At 44.5% G+C, this 25605-nt stretch overlaps 1 protein-coding gene and 1 non-coding gene across 11 annotated transcripts in view; both read left to right on the forward strand.

The window, feature by feature from the left end:
• Positions 1 to 5104: 5104 nt before the first annotated feature.
• Positions 5105 to 25605, forward strand: part of LOC128347067 (C-type lectin domain family 2 member D-like) — a 30925-nt gene continuing 10424 nt past the window's right edge. For 3 of the 10 annotated variants that reach the window (XR_008317358.1, XM_053301135.1, XM_053301134.1), the window contains exons 1-9: positions 5174 to 5204; positions 6614 to 6768; positions 9393 to 9591; positions 12326 to 12400; positions 14252 to 14290; positions 18722 to 18862; positions 19657 to 19749; positions 23679 to 23881; positions 24629 to 24726. Coding sequence is in view for 9 of the 10 variants with exons in the window: in XM_053301135.1 (XP_053157110.1) it covers positions 9504 to 9591; positions 12326 to 12400; positions 14252 to 14290; positions 18722 to 18862; positions 19657 to 19749; positions 23679 to 23881; positions 24629 to 24726 (737 nt within the window). In the remaining variant the exon portion in view is untranslated. The other 7 variants (XM_053301136.1, XM_053301129.1, XM_053301137.1 and 4 more) reach the window with 7 other exon arrangements.
• LOC128348407 (small nucleolar RNA SNORA57) lies at positions 13350 to 13490 on the forward strand. Its single transcript, XR_008318130.1, has one exon. It is a non-coding gene; the product is annotated as a small nucleolar RNA SNORA57 (small nucleolar RNA).

A 25605-nucleotide genomic window follows, 5' to 3' on the forward strand; every position in this document is an offset into this window, starting at 1 on the left:
CAAAGAACTCCAAAAGATTTGTGAGGCAAGATTGACCTTTGCAGAAGCCATGCTGGTTCTCTCCCAGCAGGGCCTGTTGTTCTATGTACTTTACAATTTGATCCTTGAGGATGCTTTCCATCAATTTGCCTGGAATGGACGTTAAGCTAACTGGCCTGTAATTTCCCAGATCACCCATGAATCCCTTTTTGAAAATCAGTGTTACATTTGCTACTTACCAGTCCTCCGGTACAGAGCGTGGTTGCAGGGAGAAGTTATATATTTTAGCAAGCAGGTCAACAATTTCACATTTGAGTTCTTTGAGGACTCAAGCCCTGGCGATTTGCTAGTTTTTGGTTTTTCAAGACAATTTAGATCATCTCCTCTTGTCACTTCTATCTGCCTCAGTTCTTTAGCCTCCATCCCCCCAAATCCTGGTTCAGGAACAGGTATATGCTCAGTGTCCTCTGCTGTGAAGACGGATGCAAAGAATTCATTGAGCTTCTCTGCAACCTCCATATCCTCCTTAATAATCCCTGTCGCTCCCTCATTGTCTAATGGTCCAAATGACTCCCTGGAAGGTTTCCTGCTTCTGATGTATTTAAAGAAGTTTTTGTTATTCCCCTTGATACTTTTAGCTAAATTTTCCTCAAACTCTCTTTTTGCCTCCCTTATTGTCACCTTGCATTTCTTTTGCCAGAGTTTGTGTTCCTTTTTGTTTTCTTCATTTGGACAGACCTTCCAAATTTGGAAGGATGTCTTCTTCACTTTTATGGCTTCCTTGACTTTACCTGTTAGCCATGCTGGCTAGTGGTACCTTTCCTCCTTTGGGGTATACAATCTAACTGGGCTTCTTGTATTGTGGTTTGAGGAAACGCCATGCATTCTGGAATGAAGTGATATTCTTGATTTTCCCTTTCAGCTTTCCTTTCACCATACTCCTCATTTTGGAGAAGTTTCCTCTTCTGAAATTCAAAGTGTCTGTGTTAGACTTCCTTGGTGACTCTTTCCCTGCATGCATGCTAAATTTGATCACACTATGGTCACTGTTCCCTAAAGGGAAGATAATACTGATATCACACACCAGGTCCTGGGTGCCACTCAGGATTAAGTCCAAGGTCGCCTTCTCTCTAGTTGGTTCCAAGACCAACTGTTCTAGGGCACAGCCATGCAACATATCTAGAAATCTGACCTCTCTGTCATTACCTGACTGAATTTACCCAGTCTATGTGTGGGTAATTGAAGTAACTCATTATTACAGCCCTGCCTCTCCTGGACGTCTCCCTGATTTCCTCCTGCGACTCCCAGTCACTGTCAGCGTTTTGATCAGGAGGGCGATAGCACGTCCCCAGTAGCACGTATGCACATGCGTGCTCGTATTACTGCTTCTTCCGGGCAACGACGGGGGCAGGGGCGTCAGGGAGGAACGCTGCCGCCCCGAAAACTTCAATCTAAAATGCAGCACTGGAGGGGGAAGAGCGGCGGGAAGGGTAAGTTCTACCCCCCCGCCCTTAAAGGTAGACCCCCCCCCAGTGCCGGACCGGTCCGTTTCCAAACCGGTTCGGAGGCCTCCAACATGGCCTCCAAACCGGTTCATGCACATCCCTATGCGAACCAGGATGCTGGACTAGATGGGCCTTGGGCCTGATTCAGCAGGGCTATTCTTGTGTTCTTAAGCATATAAGCACCTATACGCTGAATCTGTTACCTGGTGTATGCTATCTTTCTTTTGACTCTTTGACCAGCTGGCACAGCCTTCTGTCTGCTCTTTATGTGGTTCTGCTCTGTCCCCTTCTGTTTTATCTGAATCTTTTACACCCTTACACCTTAAGGGATGGCATTTGCCGAACCGGATACTGCCCAGCTCCTGTCGGCTATTCCCCAGGTATCATTTTAAAAGCTGCTCTGCAACCTTTTTGATTTTAAGCGCCAGCAGTCTGGTTCTCTCTTGGTTCAAGTGCAACCCGTCCCTTTTGTACAGGCCTTGCCTTTCCCAAAATGTATCCCAGTGTCTAACAAATCTAAACCCCTCCTCCCAGCACCAACGTCTCATCCACATGTTGAAACCCCTCAGCTCTGCTTGTCTCACTGTACCTGCGTGTGGAACAGGTAGCATTTCTGAGAATGCTACCTTGGGTGTTCTGGCCTTCAATACACAACCTATCCACCTAAATTTGGCTTCCAGGACCTCCCGACTAAATTTCCCCACATCGTTTGTGCTGACGTGCACCAAGAGAGCCGTCTCCTGCCCTTCACTGCCTAAGAGCCTATCTAGATGCTGTGTGATGTCCGCCACCTTCGCACCAGGCAGACAAATCACCATGTGGTCAACACATGGGTCACAAAGCCATCTCTCTATATCTCTAATGATCGAATCTCCCACTACAAGGAGCCCACCCCCACCCCCCCGAGGAGTATCCCTGTGCAAGAGGATATGGGCTCTTCATTTTCCCTGACAGAAGAGGAACTATCAGCCTTGGAGTCGGATGCCTCTACCACATCCCTGAAGGCCTTGTCCGCATGCCTCTGTAAGCTTCTCCGGATCCGCCACCTTGGTCTCGAGGGAATGAACTTGTTCCCTGAGAGGCAGGAGCTTCTTGCACCGAGCACACACCCATGACTTCTGTCCATGGAGCAAATAGCTACACATGTGACACTCTGTGCAGTACACTGGGAAGTGCCCCCTCCCCTGCTGTTTTTCTATCTTCATAACTGGTTTTGTTGGCAGTTTACAGTATTTAGAGATCATTTATTAGAAAGTTAGTTCTTAGCTGTATTGGTCAGCTATTCAGCTGTCTAAACTTCTTGCATATTCTTTCTCAAGAGTATGAAGGAGGTAGTAGTACTTACTTTCTCCCCCCCACTGGGCTCCTTGTGATCAAGGGGACTTGTTTCAGGCTCCACCACACACTTCCGCACTAAACTCCATGCAAAACTGTTCGCTAAGCTTTCGGGCCTTCACATCTTATAGAGAGAGTAGGCTTCAAACTGAGACACAGGAATGTGGCTCAGAGGAATATGGGCCCTCGCACAGCCCTAGCTGACTCCTTCCCCTCCAGGCAGGGAGAAATGACAACATAATGCCACAAGGCCCCCAATGCAAGCTCTGGCAAACAACACACAGAGACACACAGACTAGGACTTCTCTCTTAAAGAGAAACCAGCCCCTCCAAAGTTAGTTTTAAGGGGGAAATGGCTTGATGTTGTTTTGTTTAGAAAAGCTTGCTCACCTCCTGAATCTTCTTCTGCTCTTCCCAGAGTAGGCTTCAAACTGAGAAACAGGAATGTGGCTCAGAGGAATGTGGGCCCTCCCGCAGCTCTAGCTGACTCCTTCCACTCCAGGTAGAAAGAAACAACAACTGAATGCCACAGGGCCCCCAGTGCAAGCCCTGGCAAACAACACACACAGACACACAGACTAGGACTTCTCCCTAGAATACAGTATGCATATATGTACACGTAGGAAATTTGGGGGTGGCAGCTCGAACGACCAGTTGATGGAACAAGTTCAGTGCTCCTAGAATGGAGAACAGAACAGTTCCATGCACATCCCTACTGCTCAGGGTGGCTCACAACACTAACAATAAGCACTAACAATAATATAAAATTTAAAACAGTAATACAAATGAGACACAGTGTAGGTGAAAACAATCAAAACAGACCCAATTAAAAATTAAAAACCCATCAGACTGTAGTCAAATACACGGAAAAGCCTCTCTAAAGAAGTAAGTTCTAAGATCTTTTTTTAAAAAGCCTTAGGGAGGGAGCATGGCAGAGCTCTTCTGGGAGGGCATTCCAGAGCTAAGGAGCCATAGATAAAAGGCCCTGTCTCTTGTCTCCAACAACTGAATCTTGGTCATGTTGGGGCTATGCAAGCAGGACTCAAGATGATGAGTGAAAGGCTCTGGCTGATTCATATGGGCAAATGCTGCCTAGCAGATAAACTAGCCCCAAATCATGTATGGCTTGAAAGGTCAAAACCAGCACTTTGAATCTGATCTGGAAGCAAACTCACAGCCAGTGATGCTGCCACCAGATGGGTGTAATACTCAAGAAGTGACTAGCATCCACAAGGATCTTTGAGGTAGCATTCTGGACCAGCTGAAGCTTCTGTCTTCAAGGGCTGCATCACACAGAACACATTGCAGCAATCCAGTGTTATCAATTCATGAGTGACTGAGGTCAAGTCTGATTTCTCTACCAGCCATAGCTGGTAAAAGGCACTCCTGCACACTGTCATCACCTGTGCCTCCAAGGCCAGCACTGGGACCAGAAGCACTGAAAGAAGTAGGGTGCTTACTGGTCTGCCACTCTCCCCAGCAGCCTGCCTGCACAGCAGCAGGGGGTCCCAAAACTGAGCCTGCATCTGCAGATGTGTGGAGACCTTCTACATGATCTTCATGGATGTGCAGTGGCCATCTGCGTGGCCCCCACTCATCCGCAGGGGCCAGGTCAGTTTCAGAACCATGCTGCCACTGTGCAGGAGTGGTGGGGAGCACCAGACCAGTAAGCACCCACCCACTACTTTTAAAGGTGCCCTCTAGTCACAAACACCCATTCTTTAGAAGCCTTTTAAGGATTCTCCTTTGCTTGTAAAAGGGAATCCTCACCAGGTTTCCCTTTACAAGCATAGCCCCTTGAACTGCCAGACCAGTTTGTTTGAACAGACTGGAAAGTCCAGTTCAACTTGAACCGATTTCAGACTGGCAGTTAGGTTAAAATTTGGTGTGAATTTGAACCAACCCACAAAATATCAGTCCCTGCACAGCCCTAAATTTGACCCCACCCAGGACCAGATTTGCCTCACCATCTGGATAATCCGTTTTACCTGACCCAGAGCACTTCTATCCCATCTGGATTAAGTTTCAATTTGTGTTCTCCCATTCATGTCAGAATAGCCTGCAGTCAGACACCAGTTCAGGACATCCATCCACTGCTTCTCAGGCATTAGCTGACTTAAATGATGGGTGGATCTGGGTGTCATCAGCATTTTAAGAACATCGCAGCCTATACAGTCTGTTCTTTAATCTGGTTGTTGCTCAAGACTCAAGTAGTTCGGCGGCGGGGGCAGCATTCAAATACACAATATCCTGCATTGCTCCGCCTACTTTCCTTCCTGGCCAATCAGAATAGAAAAGCCTATCGTGACTGCCTTCTTGCGCGCTAATTTTGAATAGAGGTAGAGACTTGAGGAAAAGCGGTTGGAGAAGACGGCGTGCTTTACCGTGAGTAGTACAGTAGGGAAAAGGGGCGGCAGGTGGGCAGAAGACCCTTCGGCGCAGGAGAAACAAACAGGGGGAGAGGCGGAGCAGCAACAACAGCCCGAGGCCTTAGCATGCACGTCTGGAGTGGGTACTAGCAGGGAATAAGTTGGCTACGCGCGCTCCCCTCTGTCGCTCTGAAGAGGGAGGGAGCGGGTGGCTCGTTTCTCCCCGAGAGCAAAGTAACTGAGCGCCCCAATTGCTGTCGGTCACTTACTGTAAGTGCTGTAAGTAAATGCACACGGCGTTGGCATTTGCTAGGTGAGCAAAATGCCGTAAGTGCGTGCGCGTCTGCAGAGAAGGCTTTTAAAAAGAAACCTCTTAAAAACGGCTCTTGCTCCATTTAGAAATCCGGGCAGGTAGAGCAGCAGGACAACCGTCGGGCAACGACAAATGCTACTCGGTCACAACTACGCTAAAATCCCGCAGCTCTCCATGGTTTTCTATGGGTCACTCTCACCGCCGAGAGACCCACCCACGCCCCAAAAAGCAAGAAACCCCGGAAGTTTCGCTTTCGGTGATAAGAATTGTCATGTAGCTTTATCTCTGTGCTACTTTATTGGTTCATTTCAAAATGGTAACGGATGCAAGGCGGGGTGAAGCATACGAGGCTCAATGTGGTCCTTTTTTTCAACCCAACTGCTTTTCTATGGTCCAAGACAAGCAGGTTTCAGCAAGAAAAAACTATCAACAAAACACAAATGCCATAGAACTTGGAGGGAGAGTTGCTCTGGATACAGAAGTGCCGCGGGGGGGGGGGGGTGGCGGGGAGAGAATGCAGGTTGCTGTCCCCGCCTCCGGTCTGCATCTCGGGGGCGGTTCTCTTTTCTCCCGGAGTGGGGTTTCTGTTGGCATGGAGACGAGATGGTTGGCTGCTCTGTCGATTGAGAATAAGTGTCTCGAGTAGCAACTTCTGGAATGTGTGTACGAGCCCGCGCCCTTTGAGGCTGTAGTTCATTTCGCAGTGAATTGAAATACACCTTTAAATTTAATTTAGTTGCAGCTTCGTATTTTATAATTGAAGTTTTCTGAAGAGCGTGATTGTGCAAAGCAGAGAGCGAAAACAGCGATCACAAGCTGCAAAAGTGAGCTAGCCTGGGAGGACCTGCAAATGAGCTGGGAGCCAACTTCAGTTCCTCTGCAGAATGTTTGGAAACCTAGAGCAAATGGGAAGCATTGCTGATTGCAGGTCCCTGGTCGACGACCTCTCTCTGGTTCCTGCCAAAGGGAACAGCCAGTTTCCTTGTTCCCAGCAATGCGAGAGCAAAAGAGCACCCAGCAGCCGCTGCTCCCTTGGCAGTTACTGCTGAAAGGAAGATCTTGTGTGTTGTCCTCAGCTCCTTCCAAGTGCTGAAGGCTGTGTGTCATTCCAGTGCAAGAGGATACATAGAAAACTATGGCGTGGACACACTTGGAGTACTGCGTACAATTCTGGTCACCACATCTAAAGAAGGACATTGTAGAACTGGAAAAGGTGCAGAAGAGGGCAACCAAGATGATCAGGGGCCTAGAGCACCTTTCTTATGAGGCAAGACTACAACACTTGGGGCTTTTTCGTTTAGAAAAAAGACGACTGCGGGGAGACATGATAGAGGTCTATAAAATCATGCATGGAGTGGAGAAAGTGGACAGAGAGAAATTTCTCTCTTTTATACACAACACTAGAACCAGGGGTCATCCCATGAAACTGGTTGCCAAAGCAATAGGGATGTGCATGAACTGAACCCGAGGCCATTATAGAGGCCTCTGAACTGGCTCGAATCTGCCCCGGGGGGGGGTTCTTTAAGGGTGTGGGGTTACACTTACCCCTCCCGCTGCTTTTCTGCTGCTGGCACTCCGTTTTTCTGAAATGTTTTTGGACCGGCAGCGTTCCTCCCTGCCCCCGTTGTTTGCTGGAAATACTAGAAGTACCGATCGCATGTGTGCCACACATGTTTCACGTTGCAACATGCCTTCAATTCAGGTATCCCACAGAGATTGTGTGTGTGTGTGCACATATTTAAATGTTACCTTTATGAAACCAGCTACTCTAGTCACTGGTTTACATCAGACTGTTACTCATGAGTATTCCCATAGAAATTAATAGAACAAACAAACTTGTCCCATTAATTTCAATAAGACGACTGCTTATGAGTAGCTTAATCTAGAAGTAAGCCTGTGACTGGAGTAGCTCATCTCATAACTAACATTTAAGTATGTGGATACACATATATACATAAAAACACAAATTTAAGAGTTAGTGGGGAGTCACTGGCTCACATCCAGACTGTTATTCATAGGTAGTCTTATTGAAATTAAGGAGACAAGTTTACTTGTTCTGTTTACTTGAATAAGAGTATAGGATGCTAATTATCTGGAGTGTGTCAGGCAGAGGGGAGGGGTCTGCTAGGGGGCTTTATTAGGGGCAGGAGCCCCCAGTGAATTGCTATAGCAACCCCAAACCTAGTCAGCCATATCCCTCCTCTGTAATCTCTTCCAGAAAGGAAGTGCAATAGCAGAGACACCAGCACACAGCCTGGGAGAGAGTTCCTCACCTCCCCAAACTTAGCTGCTGCCTGTACCTGGGATGCTGTGTTGGATGGAGGTGCTCGACCGGACATATTTTTCAAGGCGAAGGGCATGACTGAGTTTAATTATCAACGTCTCTCTCTAAAAGTGTAAAGACAAATGAAAGTCAATGAATAAATACATAAATAAAGGATTTGGGGGTATGGAGCAGATCTGGGCAAAGAGGAGTCTGGATATAAAATGCAAGGGATAGAGGAGGGGAATAGAAAGTGAAACCAAAAGTGAACAGAAATATTCATGCAGTCCTGGGGAAAACTTTTCATAGAAGGGAAATACCTATCCTGACAGTAAAAAAGACCCCATTTGAGAATATTCTAATGAAGTTCCAGTGCCTGTGGATAAGATAGACATGTGTGTGAAATGCAAACAGTGCAACAAAGAAATGCAAGGCCTGCTTGAGAAGTGTGTACCTACCTTCTAAAAATGAAACCTACATCTGTCTCTGAATATATATTAAGGTTGCATTAGACAACCAGAATATACATTTCCTAGAAAATGATGATTTAAATAGAATCTTGACTAGTGATTTAAATCGTGAATTAAATTACTAAAATGGAATCCTTCTGTGAAGCGGTTTAAATAATGATTTAAATCAAATCAACCCTGTCGAAACTGAAATGCTGTATCAAAGCTAGATTAAGAATAATCAGGGTCCCCATTTAAGGAGGCCAGTCTTGTTCCAGCCATCCATAAGCATCTGATGCATTTGTATCTCTGGTTATCGTGGAGAGAAGCCATGGCAACAAATCTCCATAAATGTACTACTTTTTTTGTTCTTGGGGTTGGGTCTGTTCTTGGATATATAAAAACAGCTATCACCCTTGCTATGAATATACAGTACCTACCTCACCCTGCCCCCTGAAATGGCAGCTCCACGTGTAACTGTTTCCGAAGACTATTGATACATCTAGTAAAGAGAAGATGTAACCATCACTCATGCTCCTAAATGTGCTGCTGTTTTCCTTAAAAATATCTTCACTAGTTGAGCACTTTCCTTTTTGCTCGGTAAACTTAAAAACAAATGGGGGGAGGCATGACATTCTAGTAAAGAGGGGGGAAAGTTTCTATGCACTAACTTTATCTTGGCCGTTCAGCCCCACATAATGATTGCTGGAGGCAATCTTTTTTGACAGGAAAAGAGAGCAAGAGGAAAGAACAAACTTTCCTCCAAGCAATGGTCCCTAGTGGGATTGGTTCCCCCCACCACCGCTCCCCAGGCATTTGTTGTTGCTTTTAACCACACTTCTTTAGCACATGTTCACATGTAGGGCTGCTTCCATAGCTTCATAATAAGATTAGGCAGAATGTATAAACTGGCCCTTTGTCTTCTTGCCTACATTTTAAAAATATTTTTATCCTGCCCCTTCTATACTACACTGCTCGGAGTGGCATGCAACAATAAATACATAAGTATTTAAATAGGAGAAAAATATGAGGCACTTCCTCCTCTAAACTAATTGCACTTTTCAATGTATCCACTTCTTTGCTTTTCATGACTTGAGCTCTAGGTAGTAGATGCAGTTGTTTTGAATAACTCAGCCTGGCTTTTCTATGATGTCCTGACTGTGATGTTTCTTATTCCAGATAAACTGACGAGAAGTATTCTACATGTGATTAAAGCTGATTCTGGAGCACAATTTTTCTTTCTCCAGCTGTGAGAGCACATTGTGACAATCCTGCATTAGTAAAGGGAGAATGGAGGCCCAAGAAACGTCTGAGAAAGATCAGCTGAGCCAGAAATATTCCTACCCTGACAGTGACCCTGAGCAAGGGGAGAAAGCTGGTAATGATGATTTCTGTTTGGAAGCAGGCAGATAAGAAAAATTGTGTATTTGGGGCAAAACTCTGCTCCAGCAGATAACATGTAAACACTGGGCTTTATAATGGCAGCAACTTGGTCTTAGATCTTGCTTGGAGATTTGTGTACTGTGATCTGTATGAAAATACTGGTCCATGTGTTCCACAGCCCAGTGAGGGCAGCTTATGCTGCTGAGGGCTCCTAATGAAGTATTGGTGGTCTTGTGCTTTTGCGCAAGAGTGCAAGGACTTGAAGTAGCATGCCTATACTCCAGAAGTGGTACTTGGATCAGAAATGCTTTACTTGACTGTCAGTGGTGTATTTCTGATCTAAGTAGTGCTTCTGGAGTGCAGGCATACTACTTTAAGTATTTTCACTCCTGCGCAAAAGCACAAGATCACGGATGCTTCATTAGGAGCCTACAGCAGTGCAGGGCGATCAGCACCACCCTCATTAGGCTGTGGCACATGTAGGCCACTGTTTCCACTTCCTAATAATGTTGGTTCTGCACTAGTGTAGCCTCTCTCTTCTCCTGCCTCCTTGCCTGGTTGGTTCCTCGACAAGTTTTCAGGGGTTGTCTGCAGTCCATTCTACCAAGACCAGCACAGGAATTATGTCTAAGTGCCCCAACCTGGTGCTGTGCCAAGCCTGGGGATGCTGCCTTGCAAATAGATGTGTTAACTTTCAGGGCTTTAGCCTGCTTAATATCGCAGACTGGAACCCTTCCTGTCAAGCAGGTTGCTTCTTATCTAATTTGGCTTCTGGAGCAGCAGCAGAAGAATAGAGCAGTGGTTTCTCCTCCTACTACTACCCCAGCCCCTCAAAAAACAGGTGACGATACACCTTACCCAGTAATTTGCCACAAAACGATAGCTTTGGTGCAGGGGCGTAGCTACTACAGGGGCATGGGGAGACAGTTGTCTTGGGGCCTGCTGCCTCAAGGGGCCCCCTAGAGACACATCACATGACTCCCCATTGCTTGTTGCCCAACGCGGTATTATATATATACATTTTTGTTGATGTGTGGCTGAGGGATGGGTGAGGGGGGTGAGCCAGGACAGGAGTAGTCCTTCTCTGCCACCACCCCCCCCCCCCCCGCCCAGCAGTGGCAACCTCACTCCTGAGTCCCAGAGTGATGCAGGGTGTTCAGCCCCAGCCGCATCTCTTGCCAATTGCAAGGTGTGCCTGCACAGTGGATACAATGTCGCTGTTACGATCGATCACTGCGACGCTCTTTCCACTGCGCAGGCACGCCTCGCAGTTGGCAAGAGATGCGGCTGGGGCCAAACACCCTGCATCACTCTGGGAGTCAGGTCACCACTGCTGGGGATGGGGGAGAAGGACTACTCCTGGTTTACCCCCTGGCAGCCGTCCCTCGGCCATGCATCAACAAAAATGTAAAAGACAACAACGTCAATGCACAGAGGTTTGGCAGGATGGGGTGGCTCCTAAAGCCTGCAGTCTCTCCCTCTCTCTCCCCAGACCTCCAGTCCTGCCCCATCTTTTCCATCTTTCCCTCCTTCGTCTCCATTCTCTCTTGCACATGTGAAGCCTCTCTGCCCCCCCATCTTCTCCCTCATCTCCATTGTCTCTCTTGCGGGTGCAAAGCCTCCCTGCTCCCCATCCTTCCCCCCCCCAAGTCAAGCCTCCTGCCAGATCCTCTTTCTTTCCCCCTCCCCCTTCTGATCAAAGTGAAATCTTCAAAACTGTGAGAAAAGCTTCTCTAATTTCCCCCCCCCCACACCTGCTCCATGTTAAGTGTGATGATTTGGTAGAGGTGGAAAGGAAGAAGACTGCATTTTATTATGTATTTTGTACAGATTGTATAGTATTTACTTTATTAGAATGAATCTTAATTCAATTTATTTTATCTTAATTTAAATTAATCTTGGCCTGCCAGAACTTCAAAAGTTAAATTTTGATTAAATTCATTTTAATTAATTTCACTTTAATTTGATTTAATTGATCGATTGATATTAAGTGTTTGACCTTGGCCCCCATGAGCCAAGTCACGGTCAGTTTTGGCCACCAGGTCATTTGAGTTGTGCAGGCCTGGCTTACACAGAGGGAGTGGATACTGCTGATGCAACAACAAAAGTATTGTTTAGTAAGGGAATAATTAATAGATGAAAGTTCAGGTTTTCATAGCTTCAGAACATATAAAGGGATTGAAGATTGATTGTTTAAGAGCTAACTAAATGTTCAATAAACAATATTAATATCATATTAATTTCCAATCATATTTATAATTCTAAAAAGTAATTAAATACATGCTGTGAATCATTTTATTTTAGTTTTTGAAATAAAATATGTTTTTTAAAAGACAGTAGGTGAACAAATCTAAAGCATCTTGGTTTTCTTTTCTTGGACAAGAAAGACAGTACAGCTTGATATTGCTTAATGCTGAATTCTGTACTTCGTTGTACTATTCTTTTGCAAAGAAACTGGCAGTTTCCATTGCTCAGCTTTGTTTGATAATTGCCACTGTTGGGTGGCTTTTTAAATGGTTGGTTGTGTTAGTGTTGTATATTACTGATTTGTTTTCCTTGAATTTTGAATAAGGTTTCTAAAAAAAAAAAAAATCTGTAAAATTACGAGCTAAAACCCGTATTCTAGCCATCCTACTAAGGCTGGAAGACCCCAACCCTCTTAAATTCTTTTAAGACGAGTATTGATTCCAGGACCATGATAGTGATTTATCTATGGGTTAACCTTGCAGAGATGTTACAAACTGCTGAACTTGTAGAAGACAACAGTGTGCGGAATTTGACTGCTGAAGCCGAGAAGGAAATGAGTGAGTTTTAATTACATCTATCTAGCTCATGATATCTTAGCATCTATCTAGCTAAGTAGCATAAATACTCTGACCTCTAGTGTTTCTAGTGTGTTCTAGGCATTAAAAGTAGCACAAATATCTAGTATTCAATGTATATCACTATATATTGTGAAGTGTGCATTTGTGTATTCAGTGAAATGTATTTCCAGGCAGCATACTTATTTTGAAATATCATACTTAAATCCTTGGGGGCCTGGGGTGTGTGGAGGCCCTGGACTGGAAGGAGAGGAAAGCAGTGGGGAGGCCCCCATTTAAAATCTCGTCTCTGGGCCCACTCCAACCTTGCTACGCCAGGGTGAAAGGATTTCCCAAGGCCAAGCTGTGGTCCAGACCCACAGTAGCATGGGCAACAGCTGAGCGACTGCCCTGCTAAGTGTGCTGCTGTGGAAGGCAGCAGAGGAAGTGTTGGCAAAGACCACCTTAGCAAACTGGGGGAATTCCAGCACCAGCTTCTGTCTCCTGAACCTCTTATTTATGGGGTAGGTGAAATTCCTGAATGCTGAGCCGTGGCAGTGTTTCATTACATTTTTGATTTATTTATTTTTTTATGTATGCATTTTAAATTATTGTGAACTGCCTTGATGCACTAGTAGTAGGTGGTATATAATTAATTGAACTTTCTATAAGAGGAATCCTGCCTATTTAATGTCAGAAATACTAAGCAAGCTTCATTAAGAAGGTAAATAAGCTATTAATGAATTACCATACCTCTATACATGCTTCCTAAGCTAGAATTGCTCTGGTATATACAAAATCCATTGTACTATTGTTGAATGGATACATATTCTATCATGCTAATGTTATTCTTATAACATTATAAGAATAAATTATAATGTTTCCTATATGAAACTAGTTTTTCATATAGGAAAAACTTCCTGTATGAAACTATTTAAACATGAATAATTGGCCTCCTTTTCTTGGCGGGCCCGGGCGTGGCAGTGCCCGGCTCCGTAATGTCCGGAGGTAAAGGAAAATCCACCCAGTGTTCTGTCTTCGGTGCCAGCAGCATCCCTATCTGCTGGTTCTATCCTCAAGCACTGGGACACGATTAAATAAATAAATAAAAAACATGAATAATTTGGTAAAACAAAACAACACTTAAATGGATGATTAATACTCATTACAATATTAATTATTTGGCTGATGTATATATTCTGAGGAGGTAGCTAAATATATAAATTTAGTAAATAAATTTACTTGAATTCATGTAATTAAATTAAGCTGTAATGGGTGGCATATAATGCTGTAACTACAATTATATAATTGATCACAGATCTTCAAGTGAGCGCACACATTTTCAAAGACTTCTTTTGTATTTAAATGTGTAGACAATTTGACTTATTTCATTAGAGCCCAACACCTGATCTGCCCAACACCTGATCAGTGGCTAATATACTACACAAGGGTATGTCAGCCCAGTAACTTTGTATTTGCATAGCTTGCGTACACACATTGTTACTGATCTGACATGCCCCTGTGTGGTACATCAGTCAGTCTTTATTCTTGTGTTGTAGTCTTTCCAGGGTTTGGCATAAACCAAACAAGTAGCAGTCAGTGTCTACAGAGAAGGGGTATGGCATATTTCAGGCTATTTTCTCACACACTTCAACAAGCAGATCTTAAGGTCTATACTCATTTGTATCTGGATTATTTCATTCTCAAAACATTTCTTAGCATGCTTGCAAACCATCATAGATATATAAAATTGCCCTTGTTCCCATGGCAGTGCCAGCATTTGCCATCTATATTATTTAACTTCCAGGGGGTCAAGTCCAATCATAACACTGTTTTCAAACACTTTTCTTGCAGGTGAAACATTATGGAGAAGAACATCTCCTATGAAAAAAGGTACGTTCAAATGTCCTCTGGAATATCTTTCCCTAAAGGTTTGCCTGATTTCTCCTTGTAGGTTTCAGAGATGAAAAACCTACATTTCTTGGTGTGCTATAGAACTATAGGCCTGGTTCAGATTGAACCGGTTCAGCACAGTTTAACTGGTTCTGCCTGCGTGCAAAGGGGAATCCGGTAAGGACTTCCCTTTACAAGCAAAGGGGGTGAACCCTATGGGGTTAAAGAGGGCAGGGGAGGTCACCTTACGCACCGCTGCTGTGGTGCAGCTCTTCAGCAGCGACTCCCCTAGGCCCCTCCAGTGATCCCCCTCATCAATGACTGTGTGCTCCCCCATCAGCAACTCCTCCTAGGCCCACGCTGATGGCTCAAAACACTGGCGGGACCTAGGGCTGCCATCGCTGAGGAGCCGCACCACCATCATGGCGTGTAAGGTGGTGTCCTGCCCTGCCCACCCTCCCTTTGCAAGCAGGCAGAACCAAGTTGACCCAGTTCTAGTGAAGAAGCGAACTGCCAGCCAGTTATAACGAACCAGCCATTTTATGACTGACTGTGGGTTTTTGTGAGCTCCAAATAAATACACTAATCATTTAGTGCCAGTGTTTCATGTTAGCTGCTGGGATGACAAAAGGAATGCTTTTTAAAGAGATAATGGTAGGTAGAGCATTCATCTCCACAGCATTACATTTTCTCAGCATTGACCACTTTAATGATGCCCAGGAGCTTTCCCAGAGAGCAGGTTTTACTGTGGGTTTGAAGTTGCCCCCCTCAAAAAAAAAAAAAAACAGATGCAAGAAGGGGTGTTTTTTTTACCCTTGATATAAATCAGGCTACACTCTTAACGCCTGATTGAAAACCCCGAATTGTGTTTGAATTGCTCCCTGATAGCTCACCGGGACTTGGGAGTAAATTTGGCCGATATGTGAACACATACCTCCATTCCAGAGGAGATCCGAACTAAAAGCCATGTGTGAAAAACTTCCAGGTCACAAAAAAGCTCTTGTATTTTCCTCATTAAGCTAGATTTAATTTGTATAAACTATTAATAATTTTATAATTTTTTTAATTCCTAAAAAGGTTTTGCTATGTTATGCCCATCTGACTTTAAAGAGCCAGAATGTTTATATCAACTCATGAATGAAAATGGAAAATAATTCAGGGCTTTCCATGTTTAGTTTATATCCTGAGATTTCACCAAAAAGCATAATTCTTTCAAATGCTGCTGCAGATTGTTGGATATCAGTCAGATAAAATGGCAATTAACTTCATAGACCTTAGTCTCATTCCATGGATCATTCCATGGATCTGGAAAGGACTGTGGAAGTCCTTTCCGGCTGCTATTTAATTAATTTATTTATTTGATTTCTATACTGCTCCTCCAAAATGGTTCAGGGCGGTTTATATTAAAATAAAACAATTACAATCAATTAGCAGTTAAAAACAGAGGTTGTAAAACACCATAAAACAATAACCGTTAGAACATTCAAAACAGTTTAAAAACCCTGAGAAACCAGGTTACAACGTTAAAACCATTTACAACAATTTAAAAACGCTGGAAAGCCAGGCCAAACAGATAGGTTTTGAGTTCAGGAGCCATTAGTTTGACTTAGGGAGCCATTTTATGTCTCATTTCTCCCCCCCCCCCAAAAAAAGGGAGGAGCACAATAATTTTGGGCCAATTTCCAGTCCTTGGGGGCACTGAGGAACTTCTGGGGACCCGCAGAGCACAGTAGGGCACTTTGCCTTGCTTTTGGGGGGTATTTTGGGGGCCAATTTGTTGGTTTGGCCAATTGTTGGTTGGTGTTTTTTGGCCAATTTGTTGGTTGGTGTTGTTTTTTTAAAAGCAAATTTTCAGCCAATCCCCCCCTCCTTAGGAATTTAACCCCTGCAATTCCATTGCCCCATTTACTTGGTATTCGCAGTTTTGGTATCCGTGGCACTAGCCGGGAATGGAACCCCCGTGAATACTGATGTTTTACTGTGTTACAAAGTAGCCTGGCAAAATGTTTGTCTAAAATCATTGGTGGTTACACAGATATTTTATGTCTCATTTCTCCCCCCCCAAAAGGGAGGAGCACAATAATTTTTGGCCAATTTCCAGTCCTTGGGGGCACTGAGGAACTTCTGGGGACCCGCAGAGCACAGTAGGGCACTTTGCCTTGCTTTTGGGGGGTATTTTGGGGGCCAATTTGTTGGTTCGGCCAATTGTTGGTTGGTGTTTTTTGGCCAATTTGTTGGTTGGTGGTGTTGTTTTTTTTAAAGCAAATTTTCAGCCAATCCCCCCCTCCTTAGGAATTTAACCCCTGCAATTCCATTGCCCCATTTACTTGGTATTCGCAGTTTTGGTATCCGTGGCACTAGCCGGGAATGGAACCCCCGTGAATACTGATGTTTTACTGTGTTACAAAGTAGCCTGGCAAAATGTTTGTCTAAAATCATTGGTGGTTACACAGATATTTTATGTCTCATTTCTCCCCCCCCCAAAAGGGAGGAGCACAATAATTTTTGGCCAATTTCCAGTCCTTGGGGGCACTGAGGAACTTCTGGGGACCCGCAGAGCACAGTAGGGCACTTTGCCTTGCTTTTGGGGGGTATTTTTTGGGCCAATTTGTTGGTTTGGCCAATTGTTGGTTGGTGTTTTTTGGCCAATTTGTTGGTTGGTGTTGGGTTTTTTTTAAAAGCAAATTTTCAGCCAATTTCCCCCCCCCTTAGGAATTTAACCCCTGCAATTCCATTGCCCCATTTACTTGGCATTTGCAGTTTTGGTATCCGTGGCACTAGCCGGGAATGGAACCCCCGTGAATACTGATGTTTTACTGTGTTACAAAGTAGCCTGGCAAAATGTTTGTCTAACATCATTGGTGGTTACACAGATATAGACTAATCAGGGTTTATCCTATAAATTTCCCAGATGTGCAAGGTACAGGGAGTCCCCAACGTACAAATGGATTGTGTTCCAAAAGCTTGTTTGTAAGTCGGTTGTTCATAACTGGGAACACATATAGTTCTATGAGGGACAACTTATTCGTAAGTGTGAACTGGCATTTGTAAGTAGAGAGCAATTCATTAATTTAATATGTTATGGAGCTTTGTTTGTAATTATGAGTCATTTGTCAGAAAGGACTTCCAAGGACATTTGCGGCCAACCCCAACTCACAAATATGCAGGTTTAACCTTCTTTATGCATTTTTTTCTGCACATAACAAGGTCGGGTATCCATTACCCGACTGTAGATATGTGAAACCATGGGTACTGAACCTGCAATTAATAATTTAATGAGGTTATAAGCAGTAGGGATGTGCACGGAGCCGGCAGGGGCCAGTTCAATGGCGGAGGTGGTAGCTTTAATAGCAGGGGACGGTTCACTTCCTGCCCCTGTGCATTTCCCCTGCCAGTGTGCATTTCCCTGAAAGCCCATCGGGGCAGCAGCATACCTCCGTGCCGCCCCGCTCTGACGTTATCTTGAAGAAACCAGAAGCAGTAGCTGCAACTGCACGCATTGTGTGCACATTGCATGCACACACCCGACATGCGCGCTCGCGTGAGCATGATGTACATGTGCAGTCACAGCTATTACTTCTGGTTACTTCTGGATAACATCAGAATGGGGCGGCAGGGAGGTATGTTGCTGCCCCGACAGGCTTTCAGGGAAAAGTGTGCTGGCGGGGGAAATGCAGCGGGGGCAGGTAAGTGCATCCTCCCCCACCCTTAAAGCCACCACCACCCCTGCCATTGAATCCTCAAGCTGGGCAAGGTTCGAACTAGTTCGGAAGCCCATAAGAGTGCCTCAGAACCTGTTTGCGCACATCCCTAATGAGCAGCCCCCTCCACTTTCATTGCTGTTTATTCACTCCACTTTCATTGCTAATACTATCATCATCATCATCATCATCATCATCATTATTATTATTATTATTATTATCATCATCGAAAAGCTTGGGTTTTTGGTTGCTTAGATAAGCAGTTGTTAACTGGGATATGTTTACACCTTGGAGTTTCTAAAATGTATGCAGCAAGCTGCCCCACCTCCCACCCTTATTCTGCTCTTTTATACCCTTGTCATTGTTGCCATTGCCTTCCTTTCCCCCCCTCCATATCCACTCCTGCTTTCTTCTGAATCTCCAGAGATGGGGGAAGGCAACAGAAGGAAGTTCTTTGAGGAGGACAGAGAAGAGAAAGTTTTCCACTCCACAGTAGCTGTGGCCTATAGCTTTGTTAAATTACTATTACAAAGTAGCCTAGCAAAATGGTTATCAAAGATTGTTGGTCACTACTTGTTCATAAATCAGTCTTTTTTATGCAAGGTACTTGATTATTTAAAGAAGGTGTTCATTTTAAGTAGGTGAGCATTTCTGAATTTGTTTGCAGTCAGCTGATAGGTTTCTCTTGACTGAGTGGAAATAGCTGTTTTCTCCATTCACACCCTTGTAGACCTGACTTCCTCACTGGGTGGCGAACTATGTCCCCCAACAGCAGATTCCCACAAAAAGGGGCTTCAAAGAAACTTCACATCATCTCTAAGTAGCTGTGGTGGATTTCTCCAAGACACATCACATCCATCCCCTCCTGCAGGTGAGTCTAGGTTCTAGCCCAGGGGTGGGAAAATGTTTGGGCTAGAGGGCCAAATACTTGAAAGAATTTGAATGGTGAGCCACTGCTGCCCACCATCCCCTCTTCCTGGCAGTGGCAGCAGCTGCTGCCACTTCCTCCTGCTGCTGTTTGGCCGTGGTAATAGCAGCCACAGCCACCACCTCCCCCTGTTGTTGCTGCTGTCTGGTGGCAGCAATAGCTTCCACTGTGCCCACCACCCACCCTCTTGTCTGGCAGCAGCACCAGACGATGCCATTCTGCTATTGTCTGGTGGTGGTGGTGGTGGTGGTGGTGGCGGCGGCAGTAGCCCAGTAGCAGCGGCCTCCTCCTTTTCTGATGCCACAATGATCTGCTTCTGCCGCAGCACAATGTAATGATGCCACCATGCAGGCATCATTACAATGTCCCATGGCAACCCTAGTTGGCTGCTGCAGAAGCTGCTGTGCGCAGGCAGAAAGCTGCAACGGTGGAGGGGGATGTGGCAGTGGGAAGCGGAAGACAGCGAGGTTTTGTGGGCCGGATGGCAGCCAGGCTACACAGGCCACAGAAGGGCCCAAAGGTTGCATCCGGCCATAGGGCTTTAATTTTGCCCACCTCTACTCTAGGCCAATCTGACTTTAGACCAGTGAAAGCTGTCAGTGAATGCAGAACTGTCCTTATCTGAGTAGTGGTGGCTTGTGCAGATGTGAACAGCAGTGAGTTCTCTCAGAGCTTCATTGGCTCAGCTTCACAAACGCAGTTGAATGTTTTGTCTGTTTTCTTCCTTTGTGCTCCAGCATACAACAAGATCTGCAAACACCTGTCAACTAAAGATGCTTTCATAGCTGTGTGTGTCATTGTTCTTATGGCTGCTGCCATTACTGGCTTTGGTAAGATGCCCAGATTTTTATGTTTTCTTCATGTTTCTTTTCTGTCTTGGAACTGAGGCAGCACCATGCCTTCAGCCAGCAAACCAAAGCTTTGTTCAGGGATGTGCAGAACCAGTTCGATCACAAATCAGACTGCTGCAGACTGGTCCAGTTGGAGCAGTTCAATCATGAACCATTTTGAACCAGTTTGAGCTGGTTCATTGACCCGACTCTCTCTGATGGTCAGTTTGATCGAGCTGATTCGTGTACCCACAGTTTGGTTCTAATTTGAACTGAACCATAGCAACTAGTCCATGCACACGCCTAGCTTTGGTTATTGCCTGCCTTTCAATCATGGTAGTGTCTGAATGTTTTGCAAAAGTAGTGGATCAGTCAATTACAATAGATAATGGGCCAGTTCAGATGATACTTTTAAACATGTATTTAAAAGTATCATCCTCTGTACCTCCTGTGATTTATACCTTTGGATATTAAAAAAACCCTATGATTTTTTATACCCACCTGGATAACAGATTCAGATGGACAGACCAATGTGGTTGGAGTGTGTTTTTTCTAATCATGTTTTAGAATTCTACTGTACCTTCCTTTCACAGATACAGGCCTATCATTCCCCTCTCTCTGTGGTTCTCTGGCTTCTTTTGTTGTATTTCCTTCTTCAAACAAAGCACCTTCCCATAGATATAAGTCTATAAAATGATAGTCATGCATCATGATCAGCTGTTGAGATGCAGTTCTGCAAGGCAGAACTAAGAGCTTTGGTTCCTTTGTCTTCTGTGGAGACATGCTGACCTGCCTGTTGACTTGAAGGACACAGATTAAATGAGAATGTTTGGAGATCTTTAGATAGATAATGAACGATATAGTGAACTTCACATTGGGGGAAACCCTTTTATAGGGAAGAAGACTCACAGATTCCCAGTTCACAACCCCAGATTTCTGCTGGAGAATGAAAAAACACAGTTTTGCAGCTGTGAGGTGCTGGAAGGTGGGGGAGAGAAGGCAAGGGACCAGGGTGACTCCTATGCCTTCAGGGACCTGCCTGGTGGTCTGGCTTCCCCCATCCCTCCTTGGGCTCTCTCTTCTTTCAACCTCTCTGGGTCAATCCTTCACCCCCAACCTGACTGGGATCTTCCTTGGCAAAGTGCTCTGTCAGATCATAGCAGGAGGAAATGTGGAGGCGGGGCGGGGGGAGTGACTGCAGCGACTGCGAGTGGGGCTTTGGAACGTGAGAGAGTGAAGTCAAGGGACCAGGGGTGACCCTTAAAGCTTGGTTGGTAAAGCTGCCCCTTTTTTCTTGTCACAGCAGAAAAATAATTCATGTTTGAAATTCAAACACAGTTTTTCACATTTATTTTGTACCAGAAAGTGAGTAAAACCTGTAAATAGCACACTTATCTTCTAAGCAGAACTTATTCCACCTATGTTAGTTAGTGTGGCAGAGATTAAAAGAGCTCTCTCACAAGTCTTCACCTCATTGAGAAAAAAATTGTGCTCAAAATAAAGCCCTCCTACATCAGTGGAACTGCATGCATGATTGGAGTTTAGCTCCATCATCTTGAAGTGAGGGCCTCATGAGTTCACAGCATCAACCAGACCTGGCCTTGATCAGACTGGTGAAGGACGAGTCTGGTAGACACTGTAGATGTGATGCTCCTTTCCAACCAAGTTCTGGGCTCTGTCCTGTTTAGAAGTCAAACTCTATGGTTAAAGGGGGGAGGACACCACATTGCAATTCAGACGATCATCTAATCACATGATAGTGACTACCCACATCCTAAATCCTACATTACATCTAGTGTTTAAATCCAGGGTAGAGGATGTGTGGTTTTCTATTCAGATGTTCATTTGTACTTGGGAAGAGGAATCTAATCGTGCATTGAAAGTATCATCTGAACTGCCCCAATGTTAAAAGTGGAACAGACCTTGGAACTCTTCTAGTCCAGTCCTCTGCTCAGGGCAGGAAACTGCTAAACCATCCCTGATAGAAGGCTGCTCTGCCTCTGTTTTGAGGGTTAAAGTATGTTTGGAATCCTAGGGGGGAAATCAGCTATGTGTGGGGGGAAACTGTAGGATAAAAGCAGTTGGTAAGACTTAAGCAACCCTACACTTTTTTCATGCAAATTCTCTCTTAAAGTTGTTTTCTTAACAACCATGCTTAATTATTCATGTTTGCATTTAGCATGTAGATTTCTGCTTTAAGGGTGATTTGTTTATGTAAACCAGCCTCTCTTGCTTTCCACATAATCCCTCCGTGTGCAAGATCCCATGAAGACAGCTCAGTGCAAATCAAATTGCACTTGACAGTCATAGGGAAGGAAACAGCTATAGGCTGTCTCCATGTAATGCAACTTTCAACGTGCTTTCTTCATGAGATCTCATACATGCAAAGAAATTGATAAAGGGGGAAAGGGCCAAGTCACACATTATATTCCCCCCCCCCCAAACATGTGTCCTACTTGTTTGCTCAATTGCAGGCTCTCAAATTCAATAAACAAATATAAATTCATACAAGTTGTACTGGTAAGAACTAATCTGCGTGCTTTTGTTTTACTATTCCTACAAATGGACTAAATTTGGTTCAAATTGGTTAGGCAGCTCACAGGTTAGTCCACTTGCGCCTCTAATGTCCACACATCAGCCATCTCGAATTGTGGTGGATGACACTATTGCAAACTATGCTGTAGAGGTGTCCCTACACCTGTAGCAAATTTGGTCCAAAGTGGTTAGGAGGTTCACAAGGTAGCCCTCTTGTGCCTCTAGTTTTCACATGTCCACCATCTTGAATTGGGGTGGATGACATCACAAACTATGCTGTTGAGGTATCCCTTTGTGTCACTCCCTACAACCGTACCAAATTTGGTCGAAATCAGTTAGGCAGTCCACAAGCTAGCCAGTTTGTGCCTCAAACATCTGCCATCTTGAATTGGAGTGCATGGCACCATCACAAATTATGTCATCAAGGTGTCCCTACAACTGGACTCAATTTAGTTCATATTGGTCCAGGCATTGCAAAGTTGATAGGGGGACACAAACACACACACAGAATGCCAGGCTTACTTTCCTTAACGTAAATTTCCTTAGTCTACGTAGTCTTTCCTTAGTCTGCTTAGGAAAGAGAGTTTACTTACTAAAGTAAGTTACTAAAAATACCAACAGCAAAAAATGACACACCAACAGAAAGCCTAATGAAAGTGAACTCAAGCAAGTAGCTTCTGATTATTAAGAGTATTTAAGAGAGCAAAACTGCCTAACTGAAGCACCAGCTCCTTGCCTCCTTCCCCACAACTTGTTCAGCATTCAGGAGATCTCCAGACCAAGCCAAGAAGCAGGAAGTTCTAAAGACCTTTGCTATTCCCATCCCTTCCTGCCATAAGGAAAAGGAGAACATGGGATTGTTTCTTTTTATCAGACTAAGTAGGCTAAGCAAGACCTTTTCAATTAGTAGTTGGCTGGCTTGATTTCTTCATCTGACACTTATTTTCGGGTATATGAACAGGGTCCGGTGTTGGCCTGTGAATATTTCAGTTTATGTATCCTGTCCCTGGGTCTATAAAGGCCTACAAATGGCCCCACAGCTTGGAGCCCATGGGGAAAACATTTGTGGGGAAGACCAGTGATGGGTTTTTGTGGGAGAAAAAGTAAAGGGCAAGGAAAGATTAGGCATGTGTAGAGTTGTACATGCTGACTTTTCCCCTGCACCTGAGTTAGCCTTGTATGGAAAGTGCTGGTTTGGAAACCTCATATTTGCTACGCAATGTATCATTCTTTCCCATAGTCTCTGGGTGCTGTCCACCTTGATACTACTCAGAGCTCACTAAAATTGATAGACCATAATTTGATTTCATTATTTATTTACTTAAAACCAACCTACCTGCCCCAAAAGAGGTGGATTAAGCAGAGTATTTCCTAATTCTCTGTTCCTTTCTCAGTATTGCTAAGAGCAGAAAAATACAAGCAGACCAGCCTTGCTTTGGCTTCCTCTAAGCACTGTGGTCCTTCATGTCCACGTCATTGGATTGGATATGAGGGAAAGTGCTACTATTTTTCAAAGGAAAAACGGAGTTGGACCTCCAGCCAGGAGTTCTGTGCTTCACACAACGCTTCCCTGACTAGGATCGAAAGCGAAGAACAGGTGACAGAGTTGTCCATTGGCTGAGAGGGTGGTGGTGCTGTGTTGGTCAGGCTCAGATATCAGGACAATGGAATAATGTTCCAAATATCTGTATAAAACTGTTTCATGCCAAGATGTGTAACGGTAGACCAATATAATATTTCCAGGGTGGTTGGAAAGTGTTCATCTAGAATGCCCCACTCCCAGAAAGAAAGGAAATCTGGGGCAAGGAATTTGGGGGTAGAGAAAACATTATACATACCTCTCCTCTGTTCTAAATTGCCCATTCCTAAAGTTGCTTTATTCTTTAAAAGAAAAGCAGTATTTGGCCATTGTCATGTGTAACAGAACCTAATGTCTTTTGAAGAGAGAAAGCAGCTTTATGAGGGTTCAAAACACTGGATAGGGGTGCCAGGTCCTTTCCTCACTGGTTTGTTTGGGGTTTTTTAGGTCAGAATTGCTGCCCTTCCCCACTTATTCAGTTGAGTGGCAAATACATGTTTACCCTTCATAAATATGCATTTGAAATTTCTCAGAGAGAGAAAGGCAGTTTGGGGGCTTGATGAGGAAATAGCTAGTAAAAAAATCCTTACATACCAAGGAAAGCACATGAATAATTGGCTTATTTTACAGTGTAGTCCGATGCATGATTCACCAAGTAGGTGAGATCTCAATTTGGCTTTTTGCATCCATGTTTAGTTGCTGAATTGTAGGCCTGAAAATTTTACAGGTAAGAGTTCTCTAACGTATGTCTTCTACACTTGAAAGGCTTTAGTTGAAAACCTGAAAGGTAAAGATGCCTATTGGATTGGCCTCAGGAGAGATCCAAATCAACCCTGGAAATGGTCAAATGGAGACAATGCAACGTGAGTCTATTTCTCATTAGTCTTTTTTCAGAGTTGTAGTGAACAGCCCTCCCCTCCCCTAAAGAGTGAGCCAGAAGTGAATCTTGTCTTGACTGACAGACAGTGATCTCTAGGGATCAACCACTCAGCACACAGTGGGCAGGACCTACAGTAGAAGGCCTTGCAGCAGGAAGAGAAAGATTTCTTTGTGCTCAGTTGGAGCCAGGCTGCTCTTGCAACAGGTTGTTGGACAGACAAATGGCTGCAACAAGGAGGACTGCAGTCCTGGGAAGTTAGGACTGGAGGGGCCTGAAGTCTCTACCATAGATTTGGTGAGTTCAGGAAAGAAGCAAGGGCTTTGGTTTCAGGGAAGGGTTTAGTCAGGGAATAGTTTGTTAGCTCACATTAGACTTCTTACTTTCCTTTGGTGTGCTTTGCAAATCCTTACAACAGCTCTGTTGCATTTTATCTGTAAAGGTAAGAAACGCTGAGCCTGTGCCCAGGGCACTGCAAAAGTCTCTATAACCTCTAAAGGTGCTTTTAAAGGTTCCTATATCCCGGTACCTTGCAACTGGGGTGCTTTTTGAAGTATTCTTGCAACTACTGAGTGTTCCTTTTACCTGTAACTAAAAGCTGAGAGAGCCTCAGACTGAAGCAGTCTCTAGTATTGTAAATAAAGTTTATTTTCCCTTTTTGTCCTTTGCAATTTTAACCCGCCTCTTTTAGTAGATTTTTAACTCAGGAAAGAGGGGCTGTAAAGGGTCCCCCCCCCCTCTGGTGCAACATGTGTCTCAGTTTGATTGCTCAGCAGCTCTAGCAAGTTTTCCCATCACGTGTAGACTGCATATGGAATATTTTTTTGTACTTTTCTATTGGTAAAGAGGAGGAGAGTTCCCTGGA

This window comes from Hemicordylus capensis, chromosome 2 (assembly GCF_027244095.1).
Source record: "Hemicordylus capensis ecotype Gifberg chromosome 2, rHemCap1.1.pri, whole genome shotgun sequence".
In the NCBI taxonomy this organism is placed as follows: Eukaryota; Metazoa; Chordata; class Lepidosauria; order Squamata; family Cordylidae; genus Hemicordylus; species Hemicordylus capensis.